General features: G+C 52.4%; 4 protein-coding genes across 4 annotated transcripts in view; 2 read left to right on the top strand and 2 right to left on the bottom strand.

Annotated features, from left to right (window-relative positions):
• Positions 1–1372: 1372 nt before the first annotated feature.
• On the bottom strand, positions 1373–4398 carry GUITHDRAFT_120252 (hypothetical protein; the record flags this gene model as incomplete). Its single annotated transcript, XM_005820482.1, has 18 exons — positions 1373–1429; positions 1575–1628; positions 1783–1903; positions 2160–2249; positions 2297–2358; positions 2571–2606; positions 2651–2704; positions 2896–2958; positions 3006–3044; positions 3088–3147; positions 3198–3266; positions 3398–3451; positions 3590–3646; positions 3692–3730; positions 3780–3807; positions 3976–4033; positions 4077–4220; positions 4281–4398. The coding sequence occupies 18 exons, from the start codon at positions 4396–4398 to the stop codon at positions 1373–1375; spliced, it is 1203 nt and encodes a 400-aa protein (XP_005820539.1).
• A 2693-nt stretch (positions 4399–7091) lies between these two features.
• Positions 7092–7780, bottom strand: GUITHDRAFT_81287 (hypothetical protein; the record flags this gene model as incomplete). The annotated part of the gene is made up of 3 exons (XM_005820481.1): positions 7092–7165; positions 7213–7426; positions 7457–7780. 3 exons carry the CDS (start codon positions 7778–7780, stop codon positions 7092–7094), a joined length of 612 nt encoding a protein of 203 aa, XP_005820538.1.
• A 2360-nt stretch (positions 7781–10140) lies between these two features.
• GUITHDRAFT_166425 (hypothetical protein) lies at positions 10141–11659 on the top strand (the record flags this gene model as incomplete). The annotated part of the gene is made up of 9 exons (XM_005820480.1): positions 10141–10264; positions 10318–10382; positions 10448–10535; positions 10584–10702; positions 10758–10798; positions 10858–10924; positions 10976–11360; positions 11413–11485; positions 11531–11659. 7 exons carry the CDS (start codon positions 10141–10143, stop codon positions 11165–11167), a joined length of 696 nt encoding a protein of 231 aa, XP_005820537.1. The 3' UTR covers positions 11168–11360; positions 11413–11485; positions 11531–11659.
• A 717-nt stretch (positions 11660–12376) lies between these two features.
• Positions 12377–14141, top strand: part of GUITHDRAFT_147826 (hypothetical protein) — a gene marked incomplete at both ends in the record, with an annotated part of 3872 nt that continues 2107 nt past the window's right edge. The window contains 3 exons of the mRNA XM_005820479.1: positions 12377–12540; positions 12597–13379; positions 13547–13586. Of these exons, the coding sequence (XP_005820536.1) occupies positions 12377–12540; positions 12597–13379; positions 13547–13586 (987 nt within the window). The remainder of the gene's footprint in view (positions 12541–12596; positions 13380–13546; positions 13587–14141) is intronic.

Genomic DNA, 14141 nt, shown 5'->3' with positions numbered 1-14141 from the left:
AGGAGGAGGAGGAGGAGGAGGAGGAGGAGGAGGAGGAGGAGGAGGAGGAGGAGGAGGAGGTAAAGGGGCACCCAGTCATCTCATGCTCGAAACTTCCAGTTCGAAAGTCCCATAAGCGGATGGAGTTGTCAAGGTGAACACTAACAATCACACTCCCCTGCCACTCCGTCAAAACCTTCACCCCCATCCCCATCGTCTCCCTCCTTCTCCTCTTCATCTTCCTCCCCCTCCTCGTGCTCGTCCTCGTCCACTCCCTTCCTGACCTCCTCCTTCTCCGATCCTTCCCCTTCTCCTTCCCTCTCCTCCCTCCCAAACTTGAATTCATCTTCCCACCTCTTGAGTGACAACAGCATCATTGCCTGATGAGGAAAAAGGGAACATGAGCGAGAAGAAAGTGGTGGTGGTGGTGGTGGTGGTGGAGGAGGAGGAGGAGGAGGAGAAGGAGGAGAAGGAGAAGGAGGAGGAGGAAGACGAGGACAAGGACGAGGAGCACAGTAAGAGAAAGTCAAAGAGGAGGATTCAATGTCAGAGGCTGCTACGGAGGATAGAAAATCTCACAGCTCGACGAGCAGGCGATAGTCTTCGACACAAGACCTTCATGCAGGTCCCACAGCCTTGGAAGAGTGAGAAAGACGAGGAGAGGAGGAGGAGAAGGAGAGAGAGAAGGGAGGAAAGAGGAGCAAGAGTAGAGGAGGAGTAGAGGAGGCGTATGAGGAGTATGAGGAGTGTGAGGAGGAGGAGTATGAGGAGGAGGAGAAGGATGAGGAGTATGAGGAGTGTGAGGAGGAGGAGTATGAGGAGGAGGAGAAGGAGTATGAGGAGGAGGAGGAGTATGAGTATGAGTATGAGGAGGAGGAGGAGGAGGAGAAGGAGGAGGAGTATGAGGAGGAGGAGGAGGAGGAGGAGGAGGAGGTCACTTGATCATTCTGTCATATCCACCCGAAAATGCGTAACGCGAGTCCGGAGTGAAACCTGAGAGGATGATGAGGAGAGAGGAGAGAGGAAGAGATGGGAGGTTGAGGGAGTGAGGAGCAGAGGAGCAGGAAGGAGAGAAGAGGAAAGAAAGAAGGAGGAAGAGAAGGAGGAGGAGGAGAGAAGGAGGAGGAGGAGGAGGAGGAGGAGGAGGAGAGAAGGAGGAGGAGGCGAGAACACCGGCAGTGTAGATTTTGCTCTGATGTCCAGTCAAAGTATGCAAGATTCGTTTCGTCTTGAGCGACCACAAACGAACAGCGAAATCGCCACTGAAGTGAAAAAATTCAGATGCGACAAGAAGTGAAAGCAGAATTAAAGGAGGACGAGGAAGAGGACGAGGACGAGTAAGAGTAAGAATAAGAGTAAGAGGGAGAGGAAGGGCAGTAGGTGGTGGAGGAATTTACCTTGCTCCTAGAACGTAATTTCCATCGTTTGAGAATGCAACACACATCACTGCCTGCATCAAGCATTTACTGCTTCATTTCATCCCCTCCCTCTCCTTCCATTCATCACCTCCTCCTCTCCCCTTTCACTTTCCTCCTCCTCTCCCCTTTCACTTTCCTCCTCCTCCCCCACCTCCTCCTCCACCCTCAGCTGCTCACCTTGATTGCCCCTTGAAATGTTGCCATGCGAGACAGGGTCCTCGCGTCCCAAAGCTGAGGTAACCCTCAGCCTCTCGTCTCGTCTCGTCTCGTCTCGTCTCGTCTCCTCCCCCCCCGCCTCCTCTGATTCCTGCTCCTCTTCACACAGCTTCCCAACTTCTTCTCCCCTCTCACCCCGCATACGCCTCCTTCTCCTCCTTCTCTCCACCTTCATCGTTCTGTCGTCGCTTCCTGTCAGCAGCATGGCGCCGCTGCTGTTGTGCGCCAGCGCATGGATCTCGCTCCTCTCGTGCGCGATGATGGTTTGCTTTGCCCGCTGCGGCAGTCGACTGAAGTTCACGTGAGAAGAGGAGGAGGACAAGAAGAGAGAAGAGGAGGAGGACAAGAAGAGAGAAGAGGGAGAGAAAGGAGAGAAGAGAGGGAGGGCGATCAGAGGAGAAAATGGGGAGCGGGGTAGGAAGCAGGTGAAGGAGAAGGAAGTGGTGAAGGAGGAGGGGGAGGGAGGGGGAGGGAGAGGAAAGGTGGTAGGGGGTGCTGAAGCAATACAATGTGAAGAGGGAGAAGAAACAGCATTTATCTTCTTACCAGAGGAAGGAAACTGGCTCGCACGCAGCCATCGCCTCCTCCTTCTCCTCAGAGCTTGCAGGGACGTTGCTGCTGTTTACAGCCTCGGCTCTGCAGGAAGGTATCACTCCTGCCCTCCTCTCACTCGCTCTTCTCACATTCGTTTCTTCAGCTCCACCTCCTCCATCAGGCTGTGAATCTCGTTGTACTTGTCCGCCATCTGACAGACTTCCATCAGAAACTCTACAAGTCCTCCTCCTCCTCATGCTGCTGTTGCTGCACCTCCTTCTCCTCCATCTTTGTCCCTCCCTCCGTCCTCTTCTATCGTTTCTCTCCCTCCTCCTCTGGAAATATTTCTGCGTTCCCATCCCTGCTCCATCTCATCTGTTCTCGCCTAACGCGCTTTCCTCTCCCCTTTCCCCTTGTCTTCACCTGCCCCTTGAGCTTCAGCAGCTCATTCACCAGGTCCTGTTGCTCTGGTCAGTTTCCCTTCCTCGTCTCCTCGTTATCACAAAGTTCTCTGTCTGCATCTTGTGCAGCTCCGGCTTGAGGCGATCGATCTCGATCTGTTGAGCAGTCATGGCAAGATAGGACGGTGAAGATGTGGAAGAGGAGAGAGGAGGGACAGGAGGAGGAAGAGAAACAGGATGAAGAAGAAGCGAAGAGGAACATCAGGAGCAGTAGGAGGAGGAGGACAAAGACAAGGAAGAAACAAGAGAACTAGTTCAATACACCAAAGGACAGGAAATGTACTGACAGTTCGAGCTCCGCATTCTTCGACAGCAACTTGGAGAGATGCTTCTAAATCTTTGATCTTGACCTGCACTAGCAGTTTATCTCACATCCTCCAGTTGTCCCTGTTCTCACCAGCGCGGATTTCTGTTCATCCCTCATGGACCGAATCGTCTTTCAAACATGTGAATGCGCGAAGAAGAAGAAGTCTTCTTACATTCTCCATCTCTTTCATATCCATCTTCATCTTCTCGATTACACCCTGCTGATCCCTCACCTGTAAAATATCATCTCAGCAACTCAACGTCTCCTGCCGTTGTTTGCAACCTGCTGCGTCAGCTTCAAGATTTGCTGCTTGTCGTCTGCCTTCTCTCTTAAGTTTCTGGTCAGCTCGTCCTACATCACAATCATCGACAAACAAGATGAGATGAGATGAGATGAGATGGGATGGGATGGGATGGGATGGGATGGGATGGGATGGGATGGGATGGGATGGGATGTGGTTGGATGGCATAACAGTAACTAACCTGCATGCCCGCACACTTCTGACATCGGCTTCCTCCTCCTTCGATGCCAGAGGCCTGCACCCCCAGAAATAAGGACATGTTGCAGATTGAGGAGGAGGAGGAGGAGGAGGAGGAGGAGGAGGAGGAGGAGGAGGAGTGGAGAAGGAGGGGGAGATGGAGGACGAGGAGGGGGAGATGGAGGAGGAGGAGTACCTCCCGAAGCTGCCTCAATTCTTCAGTTTGGATTGAAATTTGTTTCGACAGATTCGCCTGCAAGTGTTTGAGGAGCTTCTACAGTCTCCTGCTTGTTCTCACTTGGGTGTTTTCCAGCATCATGTTCTCATTTAGCAGCTTCTGCAAGTTTGTTTAGACGTCACACAGCTCAGCCAACGATTTGAAGTACCGTTCTGCTCCTGATCAAGTCCTCGAAACTGTGAGCAGTGTAAGAATGAAATTTGACTGATGGTGGTAGTGAAGGAGAAGGTTGAGATGAATGATATGATTGATATGATTGATATGATTGATATGAATGATATGATTGATATGATCGAGATGATCGAGATAATTGAGACGATTGAGATGATTGAGATGATACTCACGGCGATCTCTCCTTCTTGTCTCGCATTCGAAGTTGAATCACAACGGAGTCTCGCATCGCTATGGCGTATTAGCAGCTTCAACCAACCGACAACTCATCAACCTGGCACGGAGAAGTCGCTTATGCCATGAGCAAGACTTTCATCCGCCATCGTCTTGTTCAGATCGTCTTGAATCTGCTTTCTTGTCACCTCGATCGAGTTCTCTTTGTGCTTGCTCCTCCCCTCCCTCCTCTCCACAAACTTTCCTGCAACAGATCGGCAGCTTCGCTGTCTCTTCCCATCCTCCAGTCCTCGTTCAACCTAACCCTGCTTTTCCTCCCTGTCTCTCTCCCTCGTATCCCGTGCTACTCTCATTCTCCTCTGCCTCCTCTTCCTCTTTGTTTCTCCTGATTGCGCTTTTGCTCTATTTCCAACCCACTGCATGGCGTCGACCTCACTCTCAGTCTCTTCCCTTCTTTCTTTCCTCTCCTCTATCTCCTCCTCTCTCTCCTTCTCCTCGTTCCTCTCCTCTCCCCTCCTTCTCCTCCCCCCTCCCTCCCTGTCCTTCACTCTTTGTGTTGTGATCGACTCCCGCCATAGCCTAAGGTGTCTGAGGCGGGCTGGTTTCCTGTGCCCCCGACATGCCATGCCGCGTCCCCTGTCGCTTCTCAGCATCATCGGGGAGCATCCAGCGACAAGTTTCGGGTACTACGAGCGACTTCATGCTGGAGACCTCTAACGTCATGTCCTCTCCTTATCCTCCTCCTCCTCCTCCCCCTCATCCTCTCCTCTCTTGCTCCCCTAACCCCCCACCCCCTCTCCTCCTCCTCTCTCCTCCTCCTCCTCTCCTCTCCTCTTCCTTCATCTCATATCTCCTTCCTCATCCCTCTTCATGTCATCTGCTCCTCGCCCCATCAGCCGCAGACTTCCCCTCTCCTCCTGCATCATCGTTCCCTCCTCCCCCCTCGTTCAGCGCTTCTCACGTTTCCTCATGTTGTCTGCCTCGCCTCTCGTCTCCTCACCTTCCATCCGTCAGGTTCGCCTGTGGGACTTTAGGCGCCTTCCTGTTGGCCCATGGCCGTCGATTACTAAGGTAGCAAGAGCAAGAAGCCTCCTCCTCCTCACTAGCTTGTAGGATTGCCAGCATCGTCCGGGTAACAGCGAGCAGGAGGCTGGAGGACGTGATCGCAGAACTGAGGTGAGGAGGGGCAAGCTAGTGCCGAGCTCGTGACTCCTTGCTGCAGGACGGCAAAGGATGCTGGCAAGAGCATCTCTGTTCGATTTTCATGGCTCGTCTTCTCCTCTGACTTGTCTCGAGGTCTTTGCTGTCTTCCGAGCTTTCGTCTCCTGTGATCTCCCGCTGCGTCTGAGCTGCGGGAAACAAGCAGCGGTCTACCAGCAGCGGATCTCCATGGTGAGCCCCGCCCCTTGAGCAAAGAGAGTCTGACGGGAGTGGCCCGAAGACTCCAACGGCAGACTGGTGGACCTCCTTGTTCGACGTCAGCAGCATCACATGGAACGAGATAGTCGACGAGACTAGCGAAGTTCCCTTCCTCCTCTGCTCAGATCCTGGGGCAGGATGCCAAACATGCGCAAACGTCCTGCTGGGTTGTGAGGTGAGGTGTGCCTGCTCCCGTCCCAGCTGACGGCTGGCTTGCCAACCAGTACGGGCTAACCAACATCAGCTCCAAGACGTACCGCGTCCCCTTCTACGGCCCTCAATCTCTCATGAAGGTGCGGAGCGAGCATCGGCTCGAGCACAAGTGAGAGCATGCGTCAGGTTATGGAGGATGCGCTCGTGGTCGGGCAAGAGGTCAGAGGCCGAGGGAGGAGAACGAGGCGAGTGAATGAATTTGTACAGGTCACAGCGGTCGGGGAGCTCTCCTTACAGCCTTGGGATGGGGCAGGCGAACGGTACCTGCGGGTCGTGTTGCGAGCTCCGACGGAGAAGAGCCTGGAGGGTTGTTTCTTGGTTGACGCGGTAAGAGTCTCCTCCTCCAGTCTCACCTCCTCCCTCATTTCCCCTCAGCGCAACGTGGAGGAAGTCGTGGAGGGTCTAGAGGCGAGTGCCCAGGAGCACATGCGACGAGGGAAGGTGCGAGAGGAACGGGAGGGGAGGCAAGGAGTAGAAGAGAGGGAGGGGACAGGAAGGGAGTGAAGGGCGGGGAAGGAGTAGTGGGGGAGGGAGGGGAAGGGAGGGGTAGTCACATCCAGCAGGCTCTACTCGTCATTGGGCTTCTCTTCCTCGCCTGGTCCGCATGGCTCAAGGCCCTGAATCTCTTCCATGCTCGAGTCAATCGCACCATCCATCGTCAACTCATCCAAGAGGTCAGACCAGCATCCTCACCCTCCCCCCCCCGCCTCTTCTTTTGTCTTTCATCTCTCCTGCGCTTCTTGCCCTCCTCCCACCTTCCATGGCCCAACTCGTCCCCTTGTTCGCGAGTGACTCAGCATCTGCTAGGCTCTTACCGGCAGCTCTCGGCATTATCTCCCACCCGATGCTGTTCGGCGCCTGTGCTGCCTGTGCGAGAGCAACGCTTGCAACTGCGTCCTCCTCGACTGCAACCACCAGGTAGCGTTTCTTCCTTGCAACTCAGCTCACAAGAGTCAGGTGTGCTGTCTAGAGTGTGCAGCGAAGCTGCAGGAAGAGAGAGAAGTAGCACACTGTCCTCGATGTTCCAGCGAAGTTCGGCAGGTCCTCAAGATCTACACGTCATAATCTTGTGCACATTCGCTTTCTATTTCAAGAAGTCAAGACGACTGGTGGTGGTGTCATGCGGGGAAAGAGGAAGCACTACAGTCGTTCCATCTCGATTGTATTCCAGCTCATCACAAACAACGCCCGAGAAATTTACTTTGCCCCTCCGAAAAAGATCACGAAACTTGAGATGTCATCACGATACCTGTCAAGGACGCGATCCGTTCAGCGGCACGTGGTGAAGACACATGGCAACTGAAATCACAATCTCACCCAAACCCGTCGCCTTCATGCTCTTCTGCTTCCCACTTCTGAGCTGCACCTAAAACAGAACGTAACATATTAGCGTTGGACGGTAGCAATGCAATCTTAATCTCACGATCGTAGATCGCCTGAGATGAGAATTACAACAAACAAACAAGATTCAAAATATTGCGTCTCATACCTTACAAGCTTGATCAGCATCACCATTGCAGGAGTTGACGACAGCCGAGACTTCTTCGTTACTCATAACTGCAGAGGCAAGTGTTATCCACTTGATGAGAAGATGGATGCTCGACCTTGCCAAACTCCATCAGAAGCAATGACAAGAAATCGATCCTTGGGTTTCACTGCCCTCGTGTACACTTCTGGATCTGGAAACACTCCTAGATCATCCAGTACGCTGTCCCCCAACGATCGGCTCATAGCTAAACCAGGAAAGCAAGAATCGAAGGGAGGCTCCCATGAACCGTCGGGCCAGAAAACTCTTGCCGGGCCCAGGTCAGCTCCTTTCTTGGCCGCCGCTTCTACTGAGATCACTACCGGTTTATCCAGAGTGACATCCACCATTCCGACTATCCCTCCATTCTTCTCGATCCTTTTCCTTTCATCTGGCCGGTCAGGACTTTGATCCACTGAGATTTGGGTTGTTATGAGCTTTCCACCCCAGCCTTCCGTACATACAATACATCTACAATCGCCTGCATTCGCAACAATAATTCGCTTCTGATTCGCTTCACCGGCAACGAGGACAACGATGCAAGTGCTTCCCGAAAGAAATGTGTCGAACTTCTTCTGCTCCAGCAGACTTTGATGCGTTTCTCTGAAGGCCTCCTGCAGCGGTGGGGTTGCTCTCCCTTCATCCATCCCTGCCCTCTCGATATCTGGCACTCGCTTTCGAATTTGATCGGGAAGATTGTTGGCTACGTATGCAGAAACCTTGAAAGCTACGTGAACAACCCTGTAACAGCAAGCCGAATACAGCAGTACCTTGTGGCCAAACTCTCCGTGCCCATCAAATATACCAAACAAATCCTTGAATAGAGTTTAACGACTTGAATAGGCACGAAAAGAATTTTTGGACTTACCATAGTTCCTAAGGATACAGCAGCCATTGAGTCCTGATTACTGCTTCCTCCAACCTTTCGCGGAAACGTTTGTGATCAATTTGAAAAGCAAGGACAAAGGAACAGCTATACCTGTGTACCCTTGCCTTTTCCTTCAGTACTCATTGCAGAGTACCATCCCCATCCCAGAGTCCCTGAACTTAAAATTGGCTTGCTCGCAGGAGGACTTCTATTCTTCAAGTTCATCTTGGCTACCAAGTCGGCATTGAACCATTCTCCACTTTCATCCAACATACGCTGATAAAGTACACCTGGTTTCACTCCAGAATATTGATGGCGACGACTTTGTTTGCATATGTTCACCCTTGCTGAGAAACACGTAGGGTGCGTCCTGTCATTAGTGCAAGAGGGTGCGAAGCTTGACGTCATAGGGAATGTGTGTCCCTCCTGAACATAACCAAGCAGATACAATGTGATCAAAGTTACTGTCCTTCTCATCCTTCTAAATTACTCGAAGCTATCCAATGCAGAAAGAGTGTAAAAATCAAGGAGAGCTTCTCAAATGTGCCTTTGCTCCAACAGAGCCTCCATCTGCAAGGAGATCCTCACAACTTGCACCTATAGATGCAAAGAGACTTAGAGAAACATGTTTGATTGCGCATTCTTGAAATCACTGGTGGTTTTTTTGTCCTATCTCAGCACATGTTGCACGTTAGGCCTCACAGCTACAATTCTAATGACCACAATCCAACCCAATCTATCCACATTAATACAGAATATCCTCTGAAACTCACATCATGATTATAGCTCTGACTCCTCTATTTATCAACATCTTTCTCACATTTACAGCTGGCAACGAAATAAGACAAATACGAGCTGTACATCAAAAAACTGTATTGCAAGGGACTGGTTGAAAGACTCAGTACAATCCGCCCGTTACAGTCATTGATGTACAAGACGAGTACATCATATCACTGAGGCAATGCTCTTCTTCTCTTGCGTGGCAGTTTTCAGCCTCCTTCCTTCAATCTCTCCGAGTAAATATGTAACAGTCGTAAGCTACATCCCTACCAATGCACTTGATGTCTGCAGCTATCATTCTTATCCTTAGCTTGACCCATCATTTTTGATACCAAAACATCAAAGTACATCTCGTTTCACCTGTCTGCTAGTAGCAGATCAACTAATATACCTCTGATCCCTGCCTAGATTATTTCAGGCGCAATTCCCCAAATTAGTCACTCTGCAACCTGCCATCGTCTATTTCTTCACAATACTCAAAGAACCGTCCTCATCCTCTTGAAGCCATAATTCTGAAGGCTTGGAGCCAGTCTCTTTCCTGTTCCTCTGCCTCCTCCATCCTCTCCTGCGCACTCCCTGCCGCCCCTGTTCATTCAATCCACCATCCACACCTACCCCCGGTGCCCACCCCCTTTATTGAACCCCCTACCCCCCGAATCCGAATTCACCCCGGTTTCCTATAAACCCATCACCCCATCTTGATCACCCCTACCCACTACAATACTGTACATCTGGATCATCACACCCGTATTGGCTGGGATCACCCCACCTACTTTCGTGTTCACTATATTCACCACCCGTGGTTTAGGGATGATGGCAACCTCGACCCCTGTTCCACCCCACCCTGGCCATTGTACCCCCATGTGATGTCAGCACCCTACCACCCAGTGGTTTGTACCCCTACCCACTCCATTGTAGAATGTACCCTACCCTCCCCAAATGCGAAATGATCATGTGCTCCTCATCTTTTCCTCACCCACCCTCCTCCACGGAGGGGCGACAACCCGGTACTTCGATCACCAAATCACCCCATGTCATAAACTACCCACCCCGGACAATCTTTGCTGGCCCACCACGTATCCGGACTACCCCACACTTGAAGAAACACACACCCTACCCTGTTCCTTGGAGATCCACCAGGGTACCCCCTCTCCCTCTTTCATTTGGATCAGCCTAATACCAAACCACCCCTCTTGATGATCTGAAATCCTACCCCACCCTTAAATCCAACAGGTACCCCAGAGATTTCTGGACATTTGAGGGGTAGGGTCATTTGGTAACCATCACTGATGAGCCTGCCTCAGAGTATCCGCCAGTATCCGCCAGTACCCGTGGTGAGTATCCGTGCGCGTTCGGAACATGGCTGGGCAGGTGCCCCAGCCGCCGGGGCTGCGAGATGGCGAGAGAAAGGGAGGAGACCCTGTGAGAAATGCGAGACTGAGGACAACAACTACCAGCAGCAGACCAGCATCATCCAACAGCGGTGAGTTGATGTTGATCAGGACCACTCGCCAGGTGCGATTGAGTTTCCTGCAGAGAACAGCCCAAGGTCGAGTAATGACGAAGAGAAAGGCTCTATGGCTGCTCTACAAACTCTGCTGGTGTGTGTGTAGTCATTATGATCAGTGCGAATAAGCTTCTATTTTGACTTTGTTTTGAATGCAAGGGCAATGCAGTGCATGGCTTGAGCACAAACGAGGTAGTGTTCTTCCCAAGAAGCAGGGACGAGAAGCGCGAAGATGAAGGAACGCGAGGTGAAATCCCTCCTCGCTTTCGGTCACGACAACTGATCGGTTTCAAAGCTCCTGAGCGATCTTCAGCTGAGAAAGGAAGCGCATTAGAGACTGGCAAGTTGATGGAGGAGCTGGTCAGAGCCTACAATGAACTAGAGCAGGAAAGATGTCGAAGAAAGCGATCTGAGGTACGAAAGAGGCTCGTTCACTTCTGCAGTGAGAGTGAGAGTAAGTCGCATGCAGCAACATGCTCGAAAATCGTTGACTGGATGCATCGGAACAATGTACGAGACTCCACTATTCAAATCCACTCCGATCTAGAGCGTGACTTCATTTCGGTCAGATCAAGTTTGATCCATCACAGGAGAACTTCGATGCAGCAGACAACCAGTTCTGCTCAGCGTGCCGAGGTCGCTTGCTCTTGCCCGTAGCGTCTCCCAACACGTGACGTTGCACTACAGATGTCTCTTGCCAGACGGAAGACATGGTCTGGAAGCAGGAGACTCCTCGAGGGTCAGGTATCGCGGCTGCGCAGTACCTTGGGGTGTGCTGTCTCTGCAACCGGGCACGAACTTCTCCCATGGCCTCCAAGGGGACTCTCACAGACGAGCGGCTCAACGAGACGTTCCTGTCCGACGGCGCGGATGACCTGAGGGGCCCTGAGCTCGAGCTGTTGGGATCTGGGGCTGATGCTTTTGCTGCGGAAGGCAGTCCGAACGAGAGGACGTCTCCTAGCGTTCGACCGCACACAGCCCATGCCTTCAGGTCCGATGAGAGCAGCGTGCCAGACTTCGATATCGCTGGTTTCGCTACCATCACAGACAGTCAAAATCGACCCATGACGAGGTCACTCAGACTCCTGCTGATTCCTCTTGTTGTAACTTTCCTTGCTTCCCAGTCTCGCCACACATGCTACTAAACAGCCTCAAAGCAATCGACCGACTTCCGCCTTGGCTCAGTATCGAAAGACTGTAAGCATGCAGCTGTAGGTGTAGGAGAAGCTGACGCCATGACAGGTCGGAGACTATCGCCGTGGAATCGAAGAACTACAGAGAAAGTTTGGTCTCATCAAGGAGGGGAACTTCTCAGAAGCGAGTTTAGATTCGAGTAGAAGCTCACTGACTACAGGAGATGAATGTACATAACTACTAATGAATAATGTTGTCCTCATGGTCCACCTGTGCCAATCCGTCTGCCGTTCAACGTTTCGAGCAGTTATGATCGCGTTGCTTACTTCAGCGATGGGCCTTTCCGAGTATGTCGAGGGATATAAGTTTTGAGATCTTGCGGAGACTTCGTACTATCAACCAGCGCCCCGCCATACGCCTGCCCCGCCCCCCAACTCCGTTGCTTGGTGAAAGGTGCTCCCCTCTGCTGGTGACCCTGGCCTGCCTGCCTCTCTCCTCTCTCATCATGCTTCGCCGCATCATTGCTAGGACTGCTCGGCCGCTGTTTCCATTGAAGCAAGCTGCTGGGCCGCTACCCCTCGTCCACCAGTCACTCTCCAAAGAGTACCCCTAATTTGAGCTAATATTCAAACTATTTTGTACCGTGGGTGATATCACCCCACCCACCTGATCCTTCCGAAGGACTTGAAACTTCCCTCCAAATTCTTGCACCACCCACCCATCTCAACTTTTGAACACCTACCCACCCTTCACAAGTACCCCTCATAAAGCATCTGAAATCTACATTCACGGGTACTTACAATTGAAATTGAACCGGTAGTACAACTACCAACGATGAACCAATACCTCTGAGCAGTACCCACCCTATCTCAATCTCCGATAAACTTCCCCTCTGAGGCACCTCACCGCCATGCTGAGCGATGAGGAAGCGCTAAGGCGAACGTACAGCCTGCTATGCCGGCTTTCAGCTGCCTCCTCCTCCTCCTCCTCTTCCATACACGCAACACATCTGCTTCTCCTTCCCTCCCTCGACCTCCTTCTTCCTCCTCCTCCTCCTCCTCCTCCTCCTCGACCTCCTCCTCCTTGTCCGACGTGCAAGAACAGAACTCGAGCACAAGGTAAGACTTCCGAGCAATGTTTCTCATGGTTGACTTACTTTCTTTGCCTCTTCCAGTAAGCACAAGCCTCTCCATCCCTTCCACAAACTCGGCGTGTCCAGCTTCCGCATCGCACAGGCTATCGGGCATCTACGACCGCAACAACTCGTCCCAGCAGTCAGCAGAAGTCTGCATGCGCTGGAGGCAGTAGGGATGGTCTATCGGACGTTCGATGACGGTCACTACATGGCGACCAATGAAGGAGCAGAGATCAGCGAGGAGACATGGCAGAAGGTCCTGACCATTGTGAAGGGAGGAGACAAGGAGAACGAGGGGGGCGAAGCTGGGGAGCTGGAGGAAGGGCTAGTAAAGAGGAGGGACGTGAAGACCTCAAAGGAGTTTCTGGGAGGAGAGCAGACGTGCCGATATTCAAGGAAGATCCTCAAGAGAGAATGCACTGGATATGCCGACGGTCTGTTCTCTGAGAAGATATGGATTCGCTCCTTGAGATCTTGTCGCAAGGCCCTCGTCCACTCCAGCCCTCCCTCCCACGTTGCTTCCTCCTCCCGCTTCACCAGCCTGGAGTTCAACCCGAGCTCCGAGTACCTGTTGTGCGGACGAGGAAGCGGTCAGCTGCTCATCTTCAAGTCTCACGCGACTTCGAATCGCTACGTGGATGAGTGGGACAAGGCTGGTCGCTGCTGCTCTCTCAACGCTGTGAGGGACGTGGAGGGGAGGAGGACGATTGATGCAGCGCACTGGAATCCGTTGAACCGCAACGAGGTTGGCGTGAGTTCCCGCGCAAGCGACGAGGTCCATACGTACGACATGAAAGTGTGCGGGAGCGCAAACAGAAGAAGGTAACATGTTTACCCTCCTCCTCCTCGTCTCCTCCTCCTCGTCTCCTCCTCCTCGTCTCCTCCTCCTCGTCTCCTCCTCCTCATCTCCTCCTCCTCGTCTCCTCCTCCTATCATGTTGTTTCTTCCCTGGCTACTTTCGTCTCCATTCATGACATTCAGTGGTTTAGATGCGAACCTACGACAATCTTGTCTCATCGATCAGGACAGGTCCTTGTCCCTTCCCTTCTTGCTTTGCCCGCTCTTCTCTCCTCTTCCCTCGCTTCCTTCCCCTACCATCCTCTTGCCCCCTTTCCTCCCCCTTCTTGGTATTCTTGAACCTCAACTTGCTCCACTCTCCTCCTCCTCAATCGTTCCACCCTCCTTCCTTCCTCTTCTCGTCTCTTCGTTCCACCCTCCTTCCTTCCTCTTCTCGTCTCTTCGTTCCACCCTCCTTCCTTCCTCTTCTCGTCTCTTCGTTCCACCCTCCTTCCTTCCTCTTCTCGTCTCTTCGTTCCACCCTCCTTCCTTCCTCTTCTCGTCTCTTCGTTCCACCCTCCTTCCTTCCTCTTCTCGTCTCTTCGTTCCACCCTCCTTCCTTCCTCTTCTCGTCTCTTCGTTCCACCCTCCTTCCTTCCTCTTCTCGTCTCTTCGTTCCACCCTCCTTCCTTCCTCTTCTCGTCTCTGCGTTCCACCCTCCTTCCTTCCTCTTCTCGTCTCTGCGTTCCACCCTCCTTCCTTCCTCTTCTCGTCTCTTCGTTCCACCCTCCTTCCTTCCTCTTCTCG

The sequence above is a fragment of the Guillardia theta genome (genome assembly GCF_000315625.1).
Source record: "Guillardia theta CCMP2712 unplaced genomic scaffold GUITHscaffold_175, whole genome shotgun sequence".
Taxonomy (NCBI): Eukaryota; class Cryptophyceae; order Pyrenomonadales; family Geminigeraceae; genus Guillardia; species Guillardia theta.
This window is presented reverse-complemented; position numbering and strand designations above follow the sequence as displayed.